At 37.6% G+C, this 26047-nt stretch overlaps 1 protein-coding gene across 5 annotated transcripts in view; it reads left to right on the plus strand.

Moving 5' to 3' along the window:
• The window catches only part of mcc (mutated in colorectal cancers), a 164169-nt gene that overhangs the window by 7599 nt on the left and 130523 nt on the right, over positions 1-26047 (plus strand). For 4 of the 5 annotated variants that reach the window (XR_001169921.3, XM_031896347.1, XM_012957487.3 and 1 more), the window contains exons 2-3: positions 13721-13959; positions 19497-19705. Coding sequence is in view for 4 of the 5 variants with exons in the window: in XM_031896347.1 (XP_031752207.1) it covers positions 13721-13959; positions 19497-19705 (448 nt within the window). In the remaining variant the exon portion in view is untranslated. 5 annotated transcript variants of the gene reach the window in all.

Below are 26047 nucleotides of genomic sequence, written 5' to 3' on the forward strand. Positions count from 1 at the left end.
TATACGATCATTACAAAGTTGCAGTGGTTGTCAGCTGAATTTTGTTACATTGTTTCAAAAGTCACAACAGCAGAGAGTAGAAAGAAACCAACAAATACTGCTTTCAATAGCAGTTATAATTACAATAACTTTCAAGCCATTTAGATTGGAAAGTTTCTTAAAATTACTATTTATTTCATTTTATGTTTGTGTTTACATCCTTTTAAAAGAGGTATTTATGCCAAAACTTGATGTAGTATGATGTAGACCAGTAATCCCCAACCAGTTGCTCATTTTGCTCACCACTCCTATGGATGTTGGTCCTGGCTGGATGGCAAGTTTTGGAGGCATAAAGATACACATTTAACCTGGCCAAAACTTCGTTTGGTACGGTATTCGGTGCGTGTATGGCAACTCACCAAAGCGACCTATATCGGAGAAGGCTGCTGATATCGGTCGACTCGCCGATGGGGCGGGTTAAAAGATTTTGATCGGGCGCCATTGGAGGTGCCTGAGCAAAATCTGCCTTCAGGGCTGAATCGACAGAAGGAGGTAGAAATCCTATTGTTTCTACCTCCATATCTGCCGTTTCAGCCCTGAATGTCAGTGGAGACCGATGGTCGCACGAAAGATCGAAAATCGTCATTTGTGTGGCCAGCTTTACTCCAAAAGAGCTTCCTGCAGGAAGAAAGCAGGAAAAAAGATTTGGGACCCTGATGTAGACAGAGATATTCTGAGTAAATATCCAGATGGTCTTAATTTTTTATTTTGTGTAATTTTTACAATTTACCGTTTCATCTTTGCCTTTTTCCATTTTAAAATTGAATATGCATGATCGTTGCAGACCACAGGAACTAAAATGCAGATGCATCCTCAATCTTGCTCATTATTACAGTAAGCAGAACATGTTTCCAACACAACCCCTATTTATTGACTTGTTGAGTTCACTCTTTTGTTACCATGCATTGTATAAAGTCAAATGGGGCACAGGTATGGGACCTATTATCCAGATTGCTTGGGACCTGAGGTTTTCCAAGGGATCTTTCCATAATTTAGATCCCCATACCTTAAGTATACCCGATAGGATTGTTTTGCCTATAATTATTTTGCATTCAATAAGGATCAATTATATATTAGTTAGGATCAAGTACAAAGTACTGTTTTTATTACAGAAATAAAAGAAATTATTTTCAGTCATTTAAATTTTTTGATCAAAATAATAAAAAAAAATCAATAAATGGAAAAATTATATATACAAACTTTCAAGATCCACTGTAAATCTTTAAATACAGCCACATGTGCACTTCAATAGAACTAATAATTAAGATAAGTGGGATGATGATATCACATTCTGAAATCTGTTTAAAACTGTTAACTTGGTGTAAACTTATCACCCAAAAGAAATCAGATTTGGTAAGTAAAAGCTAAAACAAAGAAATTACAGATAATTTTTCTATATATTGATTATTTATAAAGCGCCAACATATTCCGCAGCGCTACTTATTGTACAGCGCTGCGGAATATGTTGGCGCTTTAAAAATAAATGTTTATAATATATAAAAAATCAATATATAGAAAAATTATCTGTAATTTCTTTGTTTTAGCTTTTACTTACCAAATCTGATTTCTTTTGGGTGATAAGTTTACACCAAGTTAACAGTTTTAAACAGATTTCAGAATGTGATATCATCATCCCACTTATCTTAATTATTAGTTCTATTGAACTGCTCATGTGTCTGTATTTAAAGATTTACAGTGGATCTTGAAAGTTTGTGAACCCTTCAAAATTGTCTGTATTTTTATATGAATGTGACCTAAAACATCATTTGATTTTCAAACAAGTCCTAAATGTAAATGACGAAAACCTAGTTAAACAAAAGAATTATTATATTTGTTCAGGTATTTATTGAAAAAAATGATCATGTAACATATCTTTGTGTGGCAAGAGTAAGTGAATCCTTAGGATTATCATATAATTTGAAGGTGAAATCTGAGTCTAGTGTTTTCAGTCAATGGGATGACAGTCAGGTGTGAGTGAGAGACCCTGTTTTATTTAAAGAATGGGGATCCAGCAAAGCCTGATCACACATTTGTATCATGGCTCGAACAAAGGAGGCGCCTGAGCCTGGCATAGAAAAGCAACACTGAAGTATGCACATGATAATCAAGACAAAGAACCAGCCTTTTGGAAGAGGGTCAGAAGAACCCTATCCCGAATTCAAGTATACAGCCACTCCCTATACCAGGTATTGGCATTGGTAAAAAAAGCTAAAATGAATCTGCCAACCTGATACCCTGGCTGGTGCTCCTGTTAGCAAAAAAACAGTCTGGCCTGGGGTACATGCAGAAGAGTGATCCTCTTCCATCTTCTTTCTTCACTCTGGCTTCGCATGCACAGTAGCGTGAAAAGATGAACGTTAACAAAAAAGTTGGCTCTTTGACTTTACTGTGGATGCGTGGGCAACAAGAAGGAAGGAAGAGGATTGCTTGCCTACATGTACCAACTGGGGGTATCAGGTAAGTGATTACAATCTTTGGGGGGTGCCTAACATTTGGCACCCCCAGTGTTTTTAACTTTCCTTCTCCTTTAACACAGTATGTTCCACCACCTTTGCACCTTCTCTTTACCGTATACTTGCTTTCACAATTATCCTATTCTGTGAAGTTTGATAATACTTTCATGCGCTACCCACAAGCAATATGCTATTTGGATTTTGTTGCTTTTTCCAGATTAAAATATCTGTTATCACAGTATGCATTTTGATGTGCATTAGAGGGTTCAGTGTAAATGAAAGTTAATTGAAAGTTAAATGAAAGCTTTCTTAGCTTTTTGCACACTCATGCCTTCAGTGTTTCTTATTTGTTTCTCTACGTTGAGTTTTCATAAGCTTATTATTTCTTCCATGTCAAGTGCAGGCTTATTTTGAAATGAGTAGTCTTCTAAAACAGGGCTGTCTGTCTAGAGGTTTTCAGGTGTTGTGTTGCTGTAGTAGGGAATTTTGTGGCCACCTTATTGAGCCAGTGTATTCACATATTTCACTAAAAGGCCTTGTGATTTCAGTGTAAAACTTGGCCTGCTTGTACAAATATTGCAATTAGATAACAATGTTTTGCTCAGTTTCAAGGATGTACTGGCAAAATGGACGGTCTTGTGTGTCAGGATTCAGGATTTAAGAGGGTTTCTCCTCAAACTGCCAATAATATCAGTACATGCATAATAGAGTGGTTCAAGATAATAAAGTCCCTAATGGATTGCCAGCTGATATTTTTCTATGCGTGGCTGGTTTGACATCTGGTCTTTCTTATGAAGGATCATATTTCCATGATTATAGTCATTATGTAAATGCTTCACAGTTATATATTCCGAACGATCACTTAAAAAAAGAAAACAGTGCTTTTGGGTAATACCCTCTTTTTATTGTCATTAACACTTACTGCCAGGTAAATTCTGTTGGCAGGCATGCAGTCATTTTTAGTATTTCTATCAAAATGTCACAATTTTTATAGTGCCAGCTTTGGCCCCTGGCAGATGGTATATCTTGGGAGCACTGCTGTTTAAAAGACACTACCAAATGAGGAAACAACAACTTTATAAATAGTGTCATAGGTCTTTAGCATGGATTTTTTCTGTGACCATATGCATGGGGAGAACTTTTATGTATGCCATTTAATTTACATCACTTTTTACACTTTTTTTGCTATTGTGAGTGCTTATAATCTGGCTTCTTCAAGCTGAATATTTATTTTACACAAAATCCAAACAGCTATACATCCAACCCTTATACATTTTTTTGTATTAACTGCACTAATCTCAAAATATGTAGCTTTGAAACTTTTTTTTTGTAACCTTCAGTGACCTTAAAATAATTTCCTAGAATTAGGCATCAATGACTCGTTACAATGTGCTGTTTTGAAGCTATGTGCTTTCTTTGGCAGGCACGCTATCTTCTACATTGGCAGTTATTTCCATAATTTCTCACGTACATGTTTGAATGTCTGAAACAAGCACATATGCCGTTACAATCCATTTACCCAAACTCCTCATTATAAAGCTTAGTCTGTAATCTTAAACTGTATATAGCAAAAGAAACTACTTCTTAAACTATAAGTTTCTTAGGAAAATATGAGATTTGTTAAGCCCTAAAATTATTACATAATAGAACCCAGGTATCGGAGTTTTTTCGCCCAAGCCTCAAATCTACAAACAAACACAAGAAGTGTATGAAGCTCTGTATATCTTGGTTTTACCTTAACTTATTTAGCTATACCATGTAACAGTTTTAGAAGGAATAGTTCATGAAGGTGACTAGGGTGATTGAATGATTTTCTACTTTGTGGCGAAACATTGTTTGCAGAACATCAAATGATCTCACAGGACATGTTTTGCTTCTTTCTGGCCATAAAAACAAACCGTGGCTATGGCTGGAAGACTAACCTTTTCCTAAGGAAAGCAGGCATGTCTTGCATTTTTGTTGGAAATTAGTAATTATTGTTGGAAGTTATTAATTTGTATTAAAGACAGCAAACAAACCTGAAAAACAGAGATCTAATGGCTTAAAGGCTTTTAATCCCAAAGTATATGTCAATCAGATATTCTTGAAAAGTTTGACATTAACGTAAGTAAAGTAGTATATACAATAATTTTGGTGATGCTTTCACCATTTTGGACGGTGAAATGGTGAATTGATTTTTGACTCTGTATAAATGAATGGCTTGCTCTATGCCTAGGATGCTCTCCAATAAAAATAAATAGGAAGGGAGAGGGGAAGAGAGATTCGGGCAGAATCCAGCCTTTTTTTTCATGGTTTCGGGCAAATGCATATGCTAATTAGCATTCGGAAAGGGTTACATTTTAGGGGGAATGTTTCTTTTTGTAACTTTTAACCCTTCCCGGTCCTAATTAACATATGCTAATTAGGATTTGGTTCGGGATTCGGCAGAATCCATCAGGGTGGGTTTGGGGGTTTGGCCGAACCAAAAAAAGTGGGTTTGGTGCATCCCTAGTAAAATGCATGAGTTCAGCAACTTGATAGCAGTCAATAGCACATGATTATTTTCAGGAGCCTTGGAAAAACCAAAAGCAAAAACAGAAATCTGTCAGATAAAAGAAAATAAAAGTCTTAACATATCTTCCAATGTATTCTATGGAATTATTATAATAATTTAAACCTCTTCCTTATTCTGTATTCACATTTTCCACCCTACCTACCTGGCCAGCAACCACCTTTTCCCATTTTTTCTCTGGGACCAGACAACTTTATTTCCTAAAATTCCTGGCCCCTCATCTTATTAATGAGTGCTTTGGGAATTTAATTCATCAGTTAGTAATCCGTTATCTGAGTCAAAAGTAAAGTCACTTTTATCAATGTCCAAATAAATATTGAGCCATTATGAGGAAAAGAAAGTTCATTCAGTGCTATATTGTGATGAAATAACTTGATTGCAGTTCGCCAAATTGACCCACTCTGCCTGATCCTCCAAATAAAGCCAACAATTCTGTAGTCCAGTTGCTTTAAATTTATTTATACTAGATATAACAATTCTGTATGGTAGCACAGAAAACAAAGCACTGGTGCAGTACCTTTAATAAAGTAAATTAGAGTGCAAATGTGCCAATATTATTGCTTTATTCCCTTAAGAATGTGAGTGCTCAAATCTTTTTCATGCAAACTTGTGTACATGTAGGTGACCTGAATATCACACTCTGGCTGAATCGCCTACTCAGGGGCCTTCTGTGTATCCTATGTGGATACCCACTGAAAACAAAGTGCGCCAAAATAGTTAAATAAAGTTTTAACACGAAATAGATAGAAACCCAAATGGGATACTCACAAACAGAGATTCATATAAGCATTGAATGAAAAGTCTGGAAACTTCTGAGATCCTCTATGCCAGGGGTAGGGAACCTATGGCTCGGGAGCCAGATGTGGCTCTTTTGATGGCTGCATCTGGCTCACTGCCAAATCTTTAATAAAAAATAACGGGGGGGGAGGGTGGCTTGCGCTCGGCGGATAGACGACATGTTCTAAGCCGTAGAACGCGCCTTCTATCCACCGAGCACAGGCCACGCCCTTCTCCGCATCCGCCATCCTTGGCACCCACCCTACCTTGCCCCTGCGCTCGGCGGATAGAAGACGTGTTCTAAGCCTTAGACCACGTCTTCTATCCGCCAAGCGCAGGCCACGCCCTCCTCCGCATCGCATCTGGCATCTTTGGGTCCCACCCTACCTTGCCCCGCAGCATCCGCGGCCAATCATATTGTATGGTTCTCACGGAATTACATTTCAAAGTATGTGGTGTTTATGGCTCTCTCAGCCAAAAAGGTTCCCGACCCCTGCTCTATGCATTTCACGTGGTGTGGAATGTTTCCTCAGGAGGTATAAAATTACCTATACCACATGGCTTTATTCTTTGTCTTCTATCAATGATGCAAAGTATCAGGCTAATTCCGCATTGATTCCCCAACTAAATCACTGTGCACCTCTCCTATCCAATAACACTTGTTCCTGCATGTCAAGCCTCACGCCATGTATGTTGTGTATAGGTTGAACCACTAAAACCCATTAAGTATAAAAATGTATTACAGATTATACACTGATCTATTTTACAAGAAAAGCTTGTCTTGAAATGTTATTTTCTGAATGAACTAGTATAACCGAATACAGCAGTACTCAGAAATTGTCCCTGATGCCTGTAATGATGTAACATTGGGTTTGGCACAGAGGTTGTAACATTGGGTTTGGCACAGGAATACGGCTCGCTTGCCACTAGAAGTGCCACAGAAGCCTTATGCCATGACGCAAGTAAGCTCACTTACAGGTATGGGATGTATTATCCACAATGCTTGGGATCTGTTTTTTATAATCTTGTCAAGATTAGCGAAATAATATCAAGGGAAATCCAATGCCTGAAATGACTTTGCAAACTCGGAAGTCAGACTTCTTAATGAGGTTAACAGTTTTGGGGCTACAAGGCTGATGGATACAGTGCATGAGCAATATTGACCGATACTGACCAATTGTAGTGGTTCTTTACATTCTATAGAGGAGTCCTGCATATTTGTTTATTTATGCTATGAAAAGTCTGTTGTGAGTGCTTTAATAGATGCTCTTAGTTATTTCAGTGCAAACTAGGAATGCTCTGTGCTGGAGCTAATTATACACCCAGGAATTATTTGGGAAATAATTACTAACATTGAATGTTTGAATTTAGACTAAGGACATCTTTCAGTGCCCCAGCTTTTAAAGGAAAACTATACCCCCAAACAATGTAGGTATATTGCATAAACAACTCATATGTAAAACCCTGCTTCATCTAAATAAACCATTTATATAAAACCAATATACTTTTTTTAGTAGTATGAGTAGTATGTACTATTGGGTAATCCTAAATAGAAAACTGCCATTTTAAGTATTAAGGGCCGCCCCTTAATACTTTACTAGATAATGGATTCCATACCTGTACTACAATTTGTACTTTTATATTGAATCAACTTTTTCTTCATCTGTAGATGGTTTTTAGTTTTACTAGACCACTATAATTGTGTTATTTTTGGAGTTACTGCATAAGCTTAAGCTTCATGAAATGCATTTGTGAGAGCAACAGTAATGAAAACCCAAATTAGCATCAAGTTGGAAAGTATCCATTTTTCCCCAGCGCTGGTAACATGTTAAGCTAATTTTCAGCTTGTGTTAAATGAAATAAATATGTTTTATTGGTTTGAAACTGGAATTTAATTATATATAGGCAACCACCCACAGTTTTACCTCATTTGTTCTAGAACCATATGTTGTGCTGTTGGAATTGTACATTATGGACACCACCCAGTTATCAAGAGTGTTTGAGGCTTTTGTCACAATGATTTTAGCTGGGCTTCAATACGGAGGCCTTAAATATGCACAACCCACACAACTTATGTGTAGAAATAAAAGATAAATCATTCTTAGAATTTATGTACAATCAGTTTATTTTAGATTTACTTACTAACACACAATATTTTTCTTTATAATGGTATTGATTAACTCTAGTTACAAGACTTGACTGTGGGGTCGAAATACACCACTTATTTTTTTTTTTTATGTACTTGGTTGCTTGGGAAAACTGGATGTTTGAAAAATATTTTTTTTTGCAGGTATCTGTGCCACATCTTATGGTGGCCTCAGTACATGAACAACATTTTTATGACATACAGTGGTGTGAAAAACTATTTGCCCCCTTCCTGATTTCTTATTCTTTTGCATGTTTGTCACACAAAATGTTTCTGATCATCAAACACATTTAACTATTAGTCAAAGATAACACAAGTAAACACAAAATGCAGTTTTTAAATGAGGGTTTTTATTATTTAGGGAGAAAAAAAATCCAAACCTACATGGCCCTGTGTGAAAAAGTAATTGCCCCTGAACCTAATAACTGGTTGGGCCACCCTTAGCAGCAATAACTGCAATCAAGCGTTTGCGATAACTTGCAACGAGACTTTTACAGCGCTCTGGAGGAATTTTGGCCCACTCATCTTTGCAGAATTGTTGTAATTCAGCTTTATTTGAGGGTTTTCTAGCATGAAACGCCTTTTTAAGGTCATGCCACAACATCTCAATAGGATTCAGGTCAGGACTTTGACTAGGCCACTCCAAAGTCTTCATTTTGTTTTTCTTCAGCCATTCAGAGGTGGATTTGCTGGTTTGTTTTGGGTCATTGTCCTGCTGCAGCACCCAAGATCGCTTCAGCTTGAGTTGACGAACAGATGGCCGGACATTCTCCTTCAGGATTTTTTGGTAGACAGTAGAATTCATAGTTCCATCTATCACAGCAAGCCTTCCAGGTCCTGAAGCAGCAAAACAACCCCAGACCATCACACTACCACCACCATATTTTACTGTTGGTATGATGTTCTTTTTCTGAAATGCTGTGTTACTTTTACGCCAGATGTAATGGGACACGCACCTTCCAAAAAGTTCAACTTTTGTCTCGTCGGTCCACAAGATATTTTCCCAAAAGTCTTGGCAATCATTGAGATGTTTTTTAGCAAAATTGAGACAAGCCATAATGTTCTTTTTGCTTAAAAGTGGTTTGCGCCTTGGAAATCTGCCATGCAGGCCGTTTTTGCCCAGTCTCTTTCTTATGGTGGAGTCGTGAACACTGACCTTAATTGAGGCAAGTGAGGCCTGCAGTTCTTTAGATGTTGTCCTGGGGTCTTTTGTGGCCTCTCGGATGAGTTGTCTCTGCGCTCTTGGGGTAATTTTGGTCGGCCAGCCACTCCTGGGAAGGTTCACCACTGTTCCATGTTTTTGCCATTTGTGGATAATGGCTCTCACTGTGGTTCGCTGGAGTCCCAAAGCTTTAGAAATGGCTTTATAACCTTTACCAGACTGATAGATCTTAATTACTTTTGTTCTCATTTGTTCCTGAATTTCTTTGGATCTTGGCATGATGTCTAGCTTTTGAGGTGCTTTTGGTCTACTTCTCTGTGTCAGGTAGCTCCTATTTAAGTGATTTCTTGATTGAAACAGGTGTGGCAGTAATCAGGCCTGGGGGTGACTACACAAATTGATATTGAAATTGAAAATTGAAATTGATAAACCACAGTTAAGTTATTTTTTAACAAGGGGGGCAATCACTTTTTCACACAGGGCCATGTAGATTTGGAGTTTTTTTTCTCCCTTAATAACATAAACCTTCATTTAAAAACTGCATTTTGTGTTCAATTATGTTATCTTTGACTAATAGTTAACGGTTTTTGATGAGCAGAAACATTTAAGTGTGACAAACATGCAAAAGAATAAGAAATCAGGAAGGGGGCAAATAGTTTTTCACACCACTGTATTACAGTTGCAAATTCAGCTTCCTGGATGTTAACTAATAAGTATAGACCTATTGAAGCTAGTAACATTGTGAACCTACATCAAGCAGTGGTGTATTACATGCTGTATCATCTTATCCATGTCAGTTTATAGAGAGTCTTCCTAAAGGTCAATATTTACATCTGAGAAGATCTGCTCAGCAGATGCTTAATTCAAAATCCAGGCATATAAAAAGGTTCCTGCCTGAAGGTTTCAAAAGCAGAGTTTACACGGGGCATATCAATATGTGTGAATATAAACTAGGGAGTATACCATTAAAGGAGCTAAGCTGAGCCACAAAAGCATATAATTTTCATGTACAGTTTGCAATGTAAACAAATCAAATCCTTTGTAAAACAATATTGGTTATTTTGTATAGCAATAAAAATATTGTTCAACTGACAAGTATTCAAGAATTACATACAGGGGAAGTAAAATAGTTAATAACATCACAATTTATTGTGTAATTACCAATTTTATCCCTTTTTCACATGATTCTAAATGGGGACCATGTTTAGTTTATTGCAAAAATTGTGTTTAGTGTCTGTCCAAATACAGTTTTATTATGGACAAAAAAATAAATGTCAGCATTGAGAAAAAGAAAGATAAAGAGTTTTGGATTTAATTGTGTTGTTTGCACATAGTAAAGTATTGGTTCTCATTGGGAATGGATTTGACTGTGGGACATTTAATTGACTCTTAGTTTTAAGGATCTACAATAAATATTTTTTTCTATTATTCAGTGTCTTAATGTGTTTTAGATTATTCTTTTACTATATTTGATGGTTTTCATCCCTTTGTGTGTAGTTTGTCTTCTGAAATGGTTGGTTAATAATCACCTCATTATACTGAGATGAAATAATAAGGGGGTAATTATTTGTGGTTTGATTATTTCCACTTAGTTAGACCAAGTTAATCTCACATATGGTATGCGTGGTCAATGGGATTGGTGAATTGTTTGTAGTTGTCACACTATGTTAGTCTTTTCCCTTTTCCTTGCATAGTCCTGCAGTACAGTAAATGTTAGTTCTTTATTTAATAACCTATAGGGTTGATTCACAAAAGTGCGATAAAACGAGCGCTATTTATAGCATGCGTTAAAAATTTTATCGCAACTTATTTTCCACGTCTTAACGCACGATTCGCTAAAAGTATATTTGCGTTAATTTAGACACGATGCTGTTTGTGTTAGTTAAGTCGCAAAGACTATTTTCGTGCGGTATGTGACGCAACGCGCGCTAATTAATGCCAATTAATTAGCCATACACACTATTACGTTCGTAGAATTACTTTTTTTGAAAATGACCATTTCCCTGCAAACTGGAGGCTGCATCACTCTAGGGCCAACACATACTTGAATAAATCACACTGCAAAGTCCTTATTGTGTTGCCAAAAGCTCATGAACTGTACTTTTCTATAATTACCGCCTGCCCCAAGTAGATGTTAATTTTTGCACAGACTTATGCGATATTTAGCGCACGTAAGTGTTTGTGAATCATGCGTTAGTATTACTTCTGCGCGAGAATTTACGCATTCGGTTGTGCGCTATTTAACACATGCGATATGCAACTTAACGCATGCGATAATACTTTGGCAAACCGCACTTTTTTCGTGTCAATTTTAACGCAAAAAAGCATGCGATAAGCGTTATCACACCTTAGTGAATCAACCCTTATGTATGCAGCACTGTACTACAGAACAATAGATTAAGAATACACACATGGGTCAATGAAATAGTAAATACAAAGTACATTTACTGACAGTCAGCCATATGCTTGAAAAATCTTCTAATTGTCTTCTAATTTAAAAAAATCTTCCCTCAGACGATATACGCCAAAAGTCTTGTGTGCCCCTGCACCCAGGTGGATTCAGTGCTTGAGACTTGACAGTTTTTTGGATATCATTTGAGGGAAGATTTTCTTCAGATGATGGATTGCTTTCCAAATGTATCAGGCAGCAAGAGAAAAAGGTTTATAAGGTGGGAAACAGCTGTGGTAGTGGGGGACACGGCCAGGCCGTGGTTCTGAGAGGCCAGGAACATATGGAGACACAAGAGAAGAGATGCAGTGAGGTGCAAAGGAACGATGGGATTTGAAGGTTTTGAGAAGGAATTTATAAGTTATTTTTTGGCTTTATGGAAAGCCGTGATTAGGACTTTAGCAGGGTAGGGGCCTGTATACTCTTAGGGCTGTGACACACGGGGAGATTAGTCGCCACACGATAAATCTTCCTCGTCGCGGACGACTAATCTCCCCAAAATGCCATCCCACCGGCTAGAATGTAAATCGCCGGTGGGATGGCATACGCGGCGCCGAGATTTGCCGAATTTGCCTTGAGAGGAAACTTCAGCAAAACTGAAGTCATTATAAATCACCCATAACTGAACAATGACAGTGGCTAGCAATGAGAGTGGCTAGAGTTTCCTAGAGGAATGTGTAAATGTTTGCATCATTACATCTTTTAAATCCTGAGGATTTAGCAGCCTAGTGAGATTCTCAGCAGGGAAGCCATGCTGAACACATTCATTTAGTCTTTCTGAACTAATCACCACTAAAGTGTTAATGCAGCCTCACAGTTCAGTAGAGACATTTAATGCTCCCAGTGCTTATTCTGCCAGATGTACGTGTGTTCCAGCAGCAGAGATAAAAGGTGTATATGTTGTTGTCACACACTTGTTAAAATAATTCCTCAGAGCTTCTGCGGGGGCTTTTACTTAATAGGTTTCTGGGCTAATGTCCTTACGGGAGAGTAAATCAACCATAGACCCATCTACTCACACAGTACATGCTAATTTATTTGCAGTGTGTTTGCAACCAAATGTGAAAAGAAAAGCAAAGGGAGTTGTGTATGTGATAGCCTTTGTGCCTAGGTTGATATTTAGGATTCCTAATGGTTGCAGTGTCATGGGAAACCTTTTTTTATTCTTACTAATAAACCTTGTTTTGCTATGGCCTGTGATCCTTTTATATAAATAAGTATGTTTTATTTCTCTTTTTATATGTTAGCCTGCTACCTGTTATATCTTATTTTATTTTTACTCTTACCGTGCTGCTTATTGTGTAACCTGTAGCTGTCTCGCACTTAAAGCAGGTTTACCCTTAGGGCAATGCCACGGTGACATTTGCCATGACATCCCAGCCAGTGTAGTTATGCTGCATTTTGCATGGCAAATTAAGTAGGAAGGCCAGACAAGTTTACTGAAAGCATAATAAAACATAATAAAATAAATATTGGGTGGAAACTCAAACTTTGCATTATTATAAAGTAAATCGCACCAACCCAGTGACCCTTCTTGTTAAGTGACTTCTAAATCCATAGCTGGCAAAGCACATTAGATGAGCTGTAAAGGTAATATCACCTAATAACAGTATTAATCATGATGAGTGATGGGGCAGACATAACAATAATGCAAAATACAATATAAAGCTCAGTCCCATAGGTAAAAAAAAAAAAAAATAGGATGTGGCTTGTGCAGAAGGAATATGACCGGAAGCAAAGTTTTAGCAGGTATTTTCTAATAAAGCATTCAAAATAATAAACTGTGCAGGATAGGGCAATTATTGGAGCAGGGTAGAAAAGATTTTTTATGTAAAAAAAAATAGTGTTACTTTTCCTTTAAGTAGTGGGGGACTTTTTGTGCTTGGGTAGCAGGTTAACCTTGACAGAGATGTCTTATTTTTAACATTATCTACTGTATATATGAAAGCTACTGTATGTCTTTTGGGTGCACATGCCAGGTCTGGCCACTTGGAGGGGGCAATATCATCAGGGACTTCAGGAAGGGACAAATAAAAGACTGTATTTTACTTTACATTTAAAAGTATTATTGTATATCTATGATTTAACTCTAAATCGTATGATGCAAAGATAATAACAGCGCCTAATGTAAACTTCTTTCTAGAAACGATTTGATGATGGTGTGCCGCCAGCTTAACATGGAGGGATCTGTTGCGGAGATCATGCACCAGCTCGGAGCAGATGAAAGTGGGAAGATCTCTTTCCAAGACTTCACTCGGTGCCGCATGCAGCTCGTGCGGGAAATCCAGAAGGAGGAAGTGGATCTATCCGATGACTCCTGCAAAAATAAAAAACTTCGGGGTAGAATCACCTCATGGCCAACTGGAAGTGAAAACAGCATAGGTTGGTAGGCTGTTCACTGAATAATTTTTCTGTGGGGGGGGGTTTACATGTCCTTTAAAGGAAATGTAACACATTTTTCATGAGATGAGGTATATATTAAATATTGACATTCACAATAGTTCCCCTTTCAAGGAAAAGTAACACTAACATTTTTCAAGTAAAAAAGCTATTCTATCCTGCCCCAATAACTGCCCAATCCTGCAAACCACTTAGTATTTTAAATGCTTGAATAGAAAATGCCTGCTAAAACTTGGCTTCCTGTCAATTGAACTACGGCAATACGGCGAAGGAAGGAGCTGCATCCGCTATTCGACGATCGATTGATTGAGCCTAGCCTTCTTTCTCTATCGGATTTACTATATACCTCATCTCATGAAAATAATACATTGTCAATATGTAATCAGTTAATAATTCTGTACTGTTTCTGAAATAAATCAAGTTATTCTATGGCAGGGGTGGCCAGACTTTTCCATTCCACAGGCGGAATGCGCAAGTGTGGCGTGAATGTGTACATACGTGACACAGCATAGGTATGCATTCACGCAACATTTCCGCATCCCTGGCTTCATCTTGGTCCACCAGTGATCCATGGGGGATCGACTGGTGGACCGCGATCAACGTATTGACCATCCCTGTTCTATGGTATCCCCCTTTCAGCAATCTGTCTCTATTTATGCAGTAGTCAGAAAAAGATTTTGCTTGATTAGCTTAATACAGCTAATACATTTTCTAGAGAAACTGACCCAATTTCAATTCATTTTAAAACCATGCATAAATGTGAATAGTACGTTAAGTTTCATCACAGGATACCTTGCAGGGTCTTCAATAAATTAAGTTGGCTATACATATGCTTACCTTTGCTATCTTGGTGACAGTATGGTTGGCCAATTTTCAGTTTTCCAATTGTTTGATCCTTGGTCAGCTATAAGATCCCATTAGGGGGGTCTGTGAATACCAATTAGGTAAGGACACAATCCACAACCAATGTGGTCCTTCACTGAAGTGATTTTAAAACCAGCCCAGTTAAATAGCTGGCCAAGCCCTGGCTATAGATCAGGGAGGCCATGTACGAGTGTATTAGTAACACACGTTTTCCCTTTCAGTGACTTATTTGAAATGTTAACATTGAAGCAATTTTTTTCCAAGGGGATAAAACATACAGTAATAGAGGATGATTCTTTAAAGATGTTGCTAAAAAAGAAATGTTCACAGCATTTTTTTCCAGCTACTGAAATACACCACTTGCCCATTTTAAAAATTGGAAATTACACAAAAACACAAAAGATAAAACAATGCCAGAAATTCAGAACATCTGGTTGCATTTTAATCTGGCATGCAATCAGGGCATGTCTCTGTTATATGTGCACACTAGCATCTGTTTCTCCCTTCCATTTGCTGAACCCTTTTGCCTGGCTGGATGAGAATTGCTGAAAAAATACATTTCCAAATATTGTCAGATTTGTCTTTTGACAAATTTGCATGTGCCATGCAAGGCCACTGACTTTGTCTTAAAGGGGTATTAGAATTAATAAGAACTAAGACTTTGCCTTAAAGGGGTATTAGAAGTATTTGCTTATAATGGAGTCTATGGGAGATGGCCTTTATGTAATTCAGAAATTTCTGGAAAATGGTTTTCCAGATAAGGGATCCTATACCTGTATTTGCCTTCCTCTTGCGCTTCTTTCTAGCTTTTCAAAAACTTGCTCTGTGAGGCTACTGTTTTATTGTTATTAATACTTTCTATAACTTATCTTTCCTATTTAGGTGTTCTTCTTTGTATTTTCTAGACTCTAAATCACACATGCTTGTTTGCTAGGGTAAATTAGACCCTTACACCCAGATATCTTCTGAAATTCCAAACTGTAAAGCTATCTAAATACCAAAAAGCTAAATAATTTTAACAAAAAATACATAAAACATTATGCAACTTGTCTCAGAATATCATTGTGTAAATCATGCCAAAAGTTGTAACGATTAACAAACCCTAATGACTTTGTGATATCATTGTCAAATAGTTACATAGTTGAGTTGGGTCAAAAAAAAACTTCAAGTCCATCAAGTTCAACCCTTCTAAAAGAACCCCAGTGCACATATATACACATACTTATACAGACCTATCTATACACTCACAAATATAAACTATATATACCAGTAGGCTATACTAATTAACTGTACATCTTAAGATCACTATCGCCTTTGATATTATGTTTGCTCAAAAAATCACCCAAGCCACTGAAAGATAGAAGCAGCGATTACAACATCAACTTGCAGGGCATTCCAAACCCTTACTCTCTTCACTGTGAAGAAGCACTTATACTGTTTCAACTGAAAGTTCAGTTCCTCTAGTCTAAAGGAGTGGCCTCTAGTGCACTGATATTTTCTATGGGGAAAAAGATCCCCCAATAGCTCTCTATAATGTCCTCAAATGATTAATCAGGGCCCCTCACAAGCACCCTTTCTCCAGAGAAAACAACCCCACTTGACAGTCCTCCCTCATAGTTTAAAGAATAAGTAAAGCTTTTTTTTTTCTATGAGTAAAATTACTCTAAACAGCTTCCAGAATTACCTACCTTTGTCCCAGCATTCTTTCTGACCTGGTTCCTCAGTCAGAAGGTGTTTTTTTCTTTGCTTCCTTGTGCAGAGTGAAGCCCCGCCCCCACTTCCTGTTCAGTTCTCTCTTCAATTCGACAAGGTTGTCGAGTGGAGAGCCTTCTGCGCATGCCTGGAGGCAGCAGGAGCCAGTCTGTGCATTAGCAGGGTTTTTTTTTTTATGAGACCTGAACAGGAAGTGGGGGCGGGGCTTCACTCTGCAAAAGGAGCAAAGAAAAACGAACACCTTCTGACTGAGGAACCAGGTCAGAGAGAATGCTGGGACAAAGGTAGGTAATTCTGGAGGCTCTTTAGAGTATTTTACTCATAGAAAAAAAAAAGGTTTACTTATTTTTTAAATGCTCCATCCTTTTTATCAGTTTAGTTGCACGTCTGCACTTTCTCCAGCTCATTAATATCCTTCTTAGGTACTGGATCCCAAAACTGCACTGCATACACAATATAAGGTCATAACAGTAACCCATAAAGATGCAAAATAATGTTTTTGTCCTTCAAGTTAATGCCCCTTTTATGCAAGACAGTACTTTATTAGCCACTGTGTAAGAGTTACACAGCTTGTTATCCACAAAAAACAGATTTTTCTCATTTAAGGATGCCCCCAACACACCACTGTATACAGCACATTTGTTATTTCTACTTAAGTGCATAACTTTGCACTTTTCAACACAGAACCATATTTGCTATTTTGTTGCCCAGTTTTCCAATTTAGTCAAATTACTCTGCAAAGTGGCAGCATCCTACAATTTTGTATCATCAGCAAAAATAGAAATAGTACTTTCAATGCCCACCTCATACGCATACGCGGCGGCGCAATTTCACTGAAATCCCGCGTTTGCCATCCCATCTGCGATTTACATTTTCACTGGTGGGATGGCATTTTGGGGAGATTAGTCGCCCGTGAACAGGGAGTTTTGTCACGGGTGACTAATCTCCCCGTGTGCCAGAGCCCTTACAAAAGCTTTCCTTTCACCAATGTCAGACTAACAGGTCTATACATTTCTATAGATATCCCTTTTTGAATAGTGGCACCACAGTAGCAATTTGCCAATGTCTTTGCACAATGCCAGACCTCAAGGAATCCTGAAAAATTAAGTAAAGAGGTTTAAAAAATAGAGTTAAGCATGCTTTGTTGGTCTCCTTGTATGTGATAAAAGTTTCAGCTGACTCAGCTAACCTGAATGCCTTTAAAGCATGTTTTTTTCTTACCAACCTCAACACCAACATTTCTATCAAACCAAATATGTTTTGTTTTGCAATGACATTCCTTGCTTACAAGGGTATTGTACTGACATGCTTATTTATTTAGAAGCATTTTAAAGACATTACATATTCCTTCTGCATTTAACTCTTTCCAGTTAATATATTTCAGAACAACCTTTTTGCTTCCAAAGTTTGCACATCCAAAATGTAATGTATAGTTGTCTCTGTAACATAGACTTAAAGGAGACCATTCCCTACTTATATTACCACTGTTCCTTAAATGCTTACCCACAAAAATGCTAGTGATAAACTTGGTATGATTAGTTCACCTAGCTGCAAAGCTTATTTCTTATTTTCTATATATATTCCTATTTTTGGGAATTTCTTGGACCTCCTTCCATTGAGGTACAATCTGTCACACCTATGTAGATTGTACCCCAAACTCCTGTATTTATCTCCTTGCAGATACCCACTTTAATCCCTGCATTTTAACTCCAGTAGTTGCAGTTGCTTTAACCAGTCTGTTAGTGTTTTTTTCCTTGTTGGGCCCTGAATGCCTGTTAGTTGTGAAAGGAAAGTGGATAGAGGGAAAGAAAAGTATAAACCATACCACTGCTTTCTCATGACATAAAACCTGTTTAAACATGAATAATTCCCCGGTATAATAACAAAAGGCAATTACACTTGAGCACTTTAAAAGTATGTCAGTTGCTCTATGAGTACAAAATCTTTAGGAAGATACTGCAGGGCACTTACAGGGCACATAAGTGTTGAGTGACAGTATCTGGCCTTGGCCTTATCCTGCCCAGACTTCTACATTTTCTAGTCCCCTAAGCATGACTTAAATGCTATTTTGGAGTCTTTAACGTCGTCTTTAAATGCTGAGAGGGAGCTTAATTTGGTCATAAGAAAACTAGAACCAAATATAGGAGCAACGTCGGACTGAAGTTCCTGGGGCCCACTGCAAATTGTAACCTCAAGGGCTTTCCACCCTAACTGTTGAACCATGGCTGGATGGGCTTTGGGGTTTACCAGGAATTCTCCAATTGTCCCAATAGGCCAGCCTGACCCTTTGTGGGAGTGTTAGCCAGGACATCTGCTGTGATGTCTCAAGAGAAGAGGCTGACATGACAGCATGTTTCGACCTACTCATTTATATTGCTTTAAAGTAGTTTTCTAGTTGTTGAAACCTGCTAACCTTCTCTTCTGTAGTCCTCATCCTAGGTAACCCAGAGGAAGTCTTCTGCTGCCTGAAAAGACTTCATACAGGGCCCATAATTGTTTATATTCACATAACAAAATAATCCAAATTACCATGTTTGATTTAAATGAATTGTATACTTTTTCAGTCAGTTGTTCAAAAGTGATTTTGGCTAATAGTGCTGCCCGTTTTTTCAATGTCAGATATAAAGTGCATAGATTTTGAACAGTCAAGGGCTAAACATGAGGCCCCTAAAAGCTTGTGTGTTCAGAAAGGGGACACATAATATTTGGGAGTTATTTCAGTGGAAGAAGTAGCCTAGCCACATGAGTACAAAATTCTTGGCAAATATATTGCCATTTTAACTACATTTTAAGATGAAATATGTTTCATATTAAACACATTGCTCAACATTTTATTGTAATAAATCTCTGCCTTTAAATATTCAACCATGCAAAGAAAAAGCTGACTTGTAAATAGAATGATTGAATAGAATGACTTATATTTTGTTATGCAAATTACTTAGGGGCCTTTTCTGGAGCAAGGGAGAGCTGGGAATATGACTCGGGGGCACGGGATCTTCAGAGTCCTGACCCACAGAACCATTCAATCATGCAGAAATTTCTGGAATTTGGGAGCAAAGCTACAACACAAGCAGCACTGCAAAAACTTCTTTCTCAGACTTCCAGTTCCAGCAATAACATGGGTGGAAGCTATCTAGAACTTGCCAACACAGTAAGTTTGCTTGAGCTGTTGCACCTCTCACACACAGTTTAGGCAAGAGTATCAGATTAGCAATGTCTTGTATCCAGAGTACAGGTATGGGACGTGTTATCCACAATGCTTGGGACCTAGGGTTTTCTAGGTACAGGGTCTTTCTGTAAGTTGGATCACCATACTTTGTCTACTAAAAATGATTTAAAAATCAAATAAACCCAGTAGGATTGTTTGGCTCAAAATAGGATTAAGTATGTCTTAGTTGGGATCAAGTACAAGGTACTGTTTTATTATTATTATTATTATTATTAATAATAAAAAAAGAAAATAAGACCTAAAAATGTCAATTATTTGATTAAAATAAGGTCAATAGGAAATTGCCTTCCTGTAGGTCTAACCTTTCTGGATAACAGGTTTTTGGATAACAGATCCCAAACCTGTACAAGCTGTCTCGTATATCATGTTTTATGGTTTCAGTATATTCCAGTAATCATGGTGTTGCTGTTGTTTTTCTCTCATGTAGGCTCATCTTACAGATCTTAAAATTCTATATGGTTTGCATCACATTCAGTTTTATTGGGGAACCATCTATCATGTACATTTTCTACATAAACCATTCTCAAAGCTTAATTATAGATTATTATATTGTCAGCGTTCCATTATTGCTGACTGCCCCATGTTTCCTTGAATTGGGCTCATGCTTTGCATATGTTCCTTTTGTGGCACTGAGAAGGCTGAGGTAGGCTATATAATGCATACTTTTCCTTATGACAGTGTATTATAATGTCCTATCTATTATCTCTCTCTCTCTCTCTCTCTCTCTCTCTCTTTCATATCAGATCATTCATATTCTAAATTCTAGAATAGTGTCACTTGCATTTCTCAGTATGTTAATTGTTATCACTATTTCTCTATAGAGAAATATGAGCTGATGTGTTGTCCCATTGAGAAAAGCAGGGAACAACCTGACTTCTGGTGCTCCATAGTTATAGGGTCCCAAAGGTTTGGATGGATGTTCTCTTAAACTTTCTATAACTTCACAATGCTTTAGAATTTTGATATGATTTTGTGTTCTTTGTTCTTTTGGGACATTTTCTCTCTAAAGGTTTGTGTTCTAGTTTGCAGTGCATGTGTAGTTGATGAAAACATCTGAAGTTCATATACAATAATAAATAATATATGATTTGCATTTTAGTACATCCTCCAGCCATGTGCTTACCCTCCATATGTATACCAGACTACCAGTTCTCACTTATGCAGAAGTTTTCCAAGCGCCCTCTAAATAATTTATAATTTTTCATACTTGCTTTTTTCTGGTTATTTATCAGTTCTTAGCACCCCACTCCCCTGCCTTTGTGCTCAGCCCTCCTGTTCTTTATCCCATCTTAGCAGCTGTAGGGATTTTGTGAATCTGTGTGTGCTGTGCTGGTGAATGTGACTCTTGATTGCTCAAGAACAGACAGGAGGTTCCACAAGCCCATGTTCAACAGATCAGTGTGTGACGACATGTATTCTGACATAGGAATTCACTGATCAGAGAAACCCTAAATAACTGTGAGACTTGAAAAGCAATTATCGTGTGGAACTTAATGGAATTATTTTGCTTTCTTTACAAAGTTAAAATGTTGCTGTCCTGTTAATATAGCGTAGGAGGCTTGTGGGCAGATTTCATGTAATTATTTATGACTGTATCCCAGAAGTCAGTTTACTGTTATTTTGTATATAGCACACAGAAGCCCAGCTTTTTAAAGCACCCTTTATTGAGCACAATTTCATGTTGCTGTAGCTGCCATAACAGGGCAATTTACAAAAAATAATTAGGTCCTGGGGATGTCTCAGCAGCAGTTTTAAAGCAATGTCAGCACCTTGTCTTGCATTTTTTTAAATCTGTATATAGAATAATAGTTTAATAATAATAGTAATTTTTGTAAATGCCAACAAGAACCACTGCACTAAGAAACTCCATCTGATTAGCGACCTTCCCATTCCTTGCAGTAAGGCCATGCCAGATATCAGGCAGGATCCTTTTGGCCAGCCTTTCGTTGTATATGTACATTAGCTATACTATTAATTTAAAAACACTAAGACATACAACACAATACATATTAATTGCTCATTGTATCTCATATATCCCATTTCTATTGCTCACTGCATTTAAATCCTGGGTTTACTGCTTCTTTTTTGTTTGTTACCAAAGTTATATCATGAGTACTAGAAATTACAGCTTTAATTAGCTTAATGATTTCTTGTGCCTTTCAGTTGTTAGTGGGAAATAACCTAAGGAGCTTTACATTTTATGGTTAGTAAAACTCGCTATGGATGTGTAAATCATACAAATCTTTTTTTTAATTACCAAGCTAATGAATATTACATTGGGTGGCACAGTGCACCTTGTGTGCAGACCCAATTTTGGCATTGCCATTGAGGTTTAGATTTATATTCTGCTGCAATGCAGCTGATATTGGATGCTTGCCTAGTACCAATATTAATAAGACATTTCTACTATTATCCTGTATCCAATTTCCTTTTGTAACCACATTGAGCTCTGAAAAGACCGAGAAAGGCCCAGACGCAGCATAATGAGAAAATATCATTTTGCGCAATCCAGACCTTTGTACTTTTAATTAATCTATTGGGATGGCTGCGCTGGCACAGAGATCTGATAAATATATTCATATATATTGGATCTCAATTTAGGGGCAACTGAAGTTTAGACTTTTTTTTAAGTGTGTGTTTTTCAGAGTTTATTGATCTTTTATTAATCTTGATATTATTTAAGCAGGTTTTACTGTGTGGATGAAGTTTTGTGTGGATTCGTTTTTGGAATTTTGCCACTCACTAATGTACATTTTCCTTTTGAAATAAATGGGCATCTAGTGTTAACCAGATTATAAAATCTATTTCTGCATCTGTACAGATTATTGAAAGGCATCTCATTCCTTGAAAGTAATCGCTGTCCTGCTTTTATCTTATTTATGTGCACAGATGTACAGCTTCCCTTCCTCAATAGCTCCCCTTGGCCATTCTTACTATCTCCTCTCTTCTGTCTGTGGTGCTGAGGATCAGGCATAAATTTGCACCACCAGAGCTAATAACTATATATTGACCGGTATCACTCAAAGCACTAGGTGAGTGCTTAGTAATGTCAGACAGAAACATTTGGAACACAGGGTTTATCTGTTCTACCTTGAGGCACATATGGTGGTTTTAGTTGCTATTTAAAACTGGTTCCTTAGTTCTTGACCTTTCTAAAATGTATTAATTAAATCCAGCATCTAGAAGTCACAGTCATCTGTGAAACTGTATTTCCTTAAATGTATCTATATAAAAATATCTGCCAGTGCATTACAGACTTGAAAGACGGTAGCATTAGAGAACAATGTGAAAGGTAGGCTGGCACACCTACCATTTATGCCAGCTGTCTCTTCAGCTTCCTATGTTGTTGTTAGATTAGCCTTCCATGTTACAGGACATCTAGTTAATGTAAGTGCTGAGCACAGCAAAACTTGGAGCCCATTTATCTTTGGGTGGCAGGTGGGTGGATGGCCAGATCAGCAAGCTGCCTCGGTGCTACACATTTGTGTTGGAAATATATTGTCAGTGAGTTGGTTCTGACTAAAAATGTACTCTTTGTGTTTCCGTGAATGGTCATAAGGGGGAGTTCTCAGACTGATTAATGAACCTACTGTTTCTCAGTATTGCACAGACCTCGTTAGTGTTTGTGTTCCCCTAGGAGTCTGAGGACATGGTGCCAGACAAGGTCTCTGAAGACACGGCAAACGATGATACAGATGTCTGCTGTCTTAATGTGTGTCAGGAACTATTTGTGCAGAACAAAACTGTCTTCATCTGTTTCCATGGCTGTTAAAAGAGTGTTAGAATTCTAACATTGCAGCGGTTGCAAATTTTCTCCCCCCACCCATCCCCTCTTAAATAATGGAATTAAAAGTAGTGTCCACATTGGGAATACTGGTCACCTTCTCAAAGGGTGGCAAACAAATCCTGGCCCCTAAACTAGCAATCTAGTAAGACTTTGATTTAACCAGTGATTTTTATGTAATGACTATAGCTAGGACACCCAACCAATTCATCATTCATCTCCATCTCTCAAAATCTCTGCCTGTGCATGATAGAAACCTATACCAAGTTAAAAAGCACAATATCTAAACCATGTCTGATGGTAAAATATGTAATTATATGTGACATATACCTGGACAAATCTACTTTCTTTTCTACAGTGTAAGGGCACAGGAGTGCCATGGAGTATGCAATTTGTGTGTGTTGTGAATCTGTGCACTAAGTCTGCTTTCATTTTTTGCCAAATACCTATGTTGGAACCTGTCACACATCATTATCAAAATTTTGTAGGAATACCTACTTTGTAAGCTGAATATGTGCAATTTATTTCTTCTGAATGGCTGGCTGAATTACATATTTGCAGCCAATCACAGTAAATCCACTGGGTTAACAGTATTTGTCAGTGCAATTTCAACAGTGCTTGACTATGATTTATAATGTTACACAAGAGCATGGCTAGAATGTTAGTGGCAACAAAATATTAAAAATTGTCTCAAATCACTTCCCACTGGGAGTTGCTGCTAGTACAATTACATACTGAATATCAGAATATCGAGATGGAAGTCACCTCAAACGCCCCCTGCCGTGAGTTACAATTTGATAATCACTAGTAGTGGGTTCTAAGAAAGGCACTATTTGAGGGCAAGTAGTGGTGTTCTGATCAGTATAAGAATTAGAGGCAGTCAAAATACAGTGTGTGCTATAGTCTTAATAGTTAAAAACAGAGATTTATGGGAATTGGATACACTTTTCATGAAGTCAGCATTTAACAACTGTACTACAGATTTGGGAGCTGAATTAAGTCCCAAAACTGGGATTTAAGTGGAGCTTAGCATAGCAAGGCCATCTAACATTTTCCCATAGCCTGTATAAAGCAATATAATCTATGATCCATACAAAGCAAAGTACAATGGTTATGAAAAAAAAACTGATGTTCAAGAACCAATGGGTTTTAAATGCTTGGATCAAAACAGCAGTATTTTGGGGAAAGAAATCTTGAAGTCTATGTCCCAATTCTCAGGAGCTGCTTGGATATGGTGTGTCATTTGAGAGTTTTTATAACTGTTTGGTGCCCTTTTCTGTAAAGGCAGCGATTCACAGATATGGATACTCAAATATCCAGCTGCTCTGCCGTAAGGCCAAACACTTTTTGTATGATCTGCCCATATATTTGTATTTACAAATTGCATTGATCCAAACAAATGCTTCATGAAAGATTCAATATTCTTACTAATTTAAAACAAAAAAAAAAGATTGTTGCATCCCTACTTTTTTGCTTCTATGACTGTTGTTCTGCTTTAGCAGATGTCACAATGTTAAGCAAAGTTGAAACAGGATTCAGCCATAAATTGCAGGATTATGCATTTACTGTTATACTTATCTTTTAGCAGTTTGATCATTAAAGCTTCTTAATGGTCATCCCTGAATAATCAACACATGGACCTTTTTTGCATGTTTTTTTTATTTCAAAGCATTTAAACTGTGTGGTCCCAGCCCCAAGTTACTAGGCATCTAACTGAGTGCAGAGTCTGGGAAATCAGCGACATGCTTTTTTACTGCTGGTGTTTTTGCTTACATTATGATTTAAAGTTCAAAGCATACAGTCATTTCAATTACCTTGCAAGTGCCTTAGATGCAGAGGACATGCCATGGATTAAAGATCCTGTACAAAAAAGTCAAAGCTGTGCTTTATTTCTATTCACTAAATGGCTAAAAATGTTATATGGCTGTGTGATTACTCGTTATCTGAATGTTAGATCATTGCCAGGGATGTACTTCCTTGACTTCCATCTTTACTTCCTATATCGATCAGTATTTGTATGAAATTTGTATATTTGATGTATACACTCTTCTGTTGTACAGTTTTCAGCATCCTCCCTCTTGTTAGGATGTTGGTGATATGCGTACCACTATACCACCTATCATTCTCGTCTCTATTCTAGGCTTTTGCAAGATGTGACTAATTCTCGGCCTGAATTTTAGCACAGGCTGATAATTAGCTGATTTACTGGCTTCTGTTTCTTACTGTGTCTGCATCGAGAGGCACTGTGTTGGCATGGGTGCAGGCACACAGAGCGGATTTCAGTGTGGAAACGTGAGTATGCATTTTCACACCATAATCTGCTCCATATGTTCACACCCAGGCCTAAGCAGTACCTCTCAGTACAGATACAGAAGGGAGCCCCAGCAGATTGGTTGATGTTTTGTCTGTGTTTGTTTGCAGGGCGAGAATCAGTCCTGTCTGGCAGTAGCCTTATGTGGTTTTGGCTGCATGCTTGGGGG

This window comes from Xenopus tropicalis, chromosome 1, assembly GCF_000004195.4.
Source record: "Xenopus tropicalis strain Nigerian chromosome 1, UCB_Xtro_10.0, whole genome shotgun sequence".
In the NCBI taxonomy this organism is placed as follows: Eukaryota; Metazoa; Chordata; class Amphibia; order Anura; family Pipidae; genus Xenopus; species Xenopus tropicalis.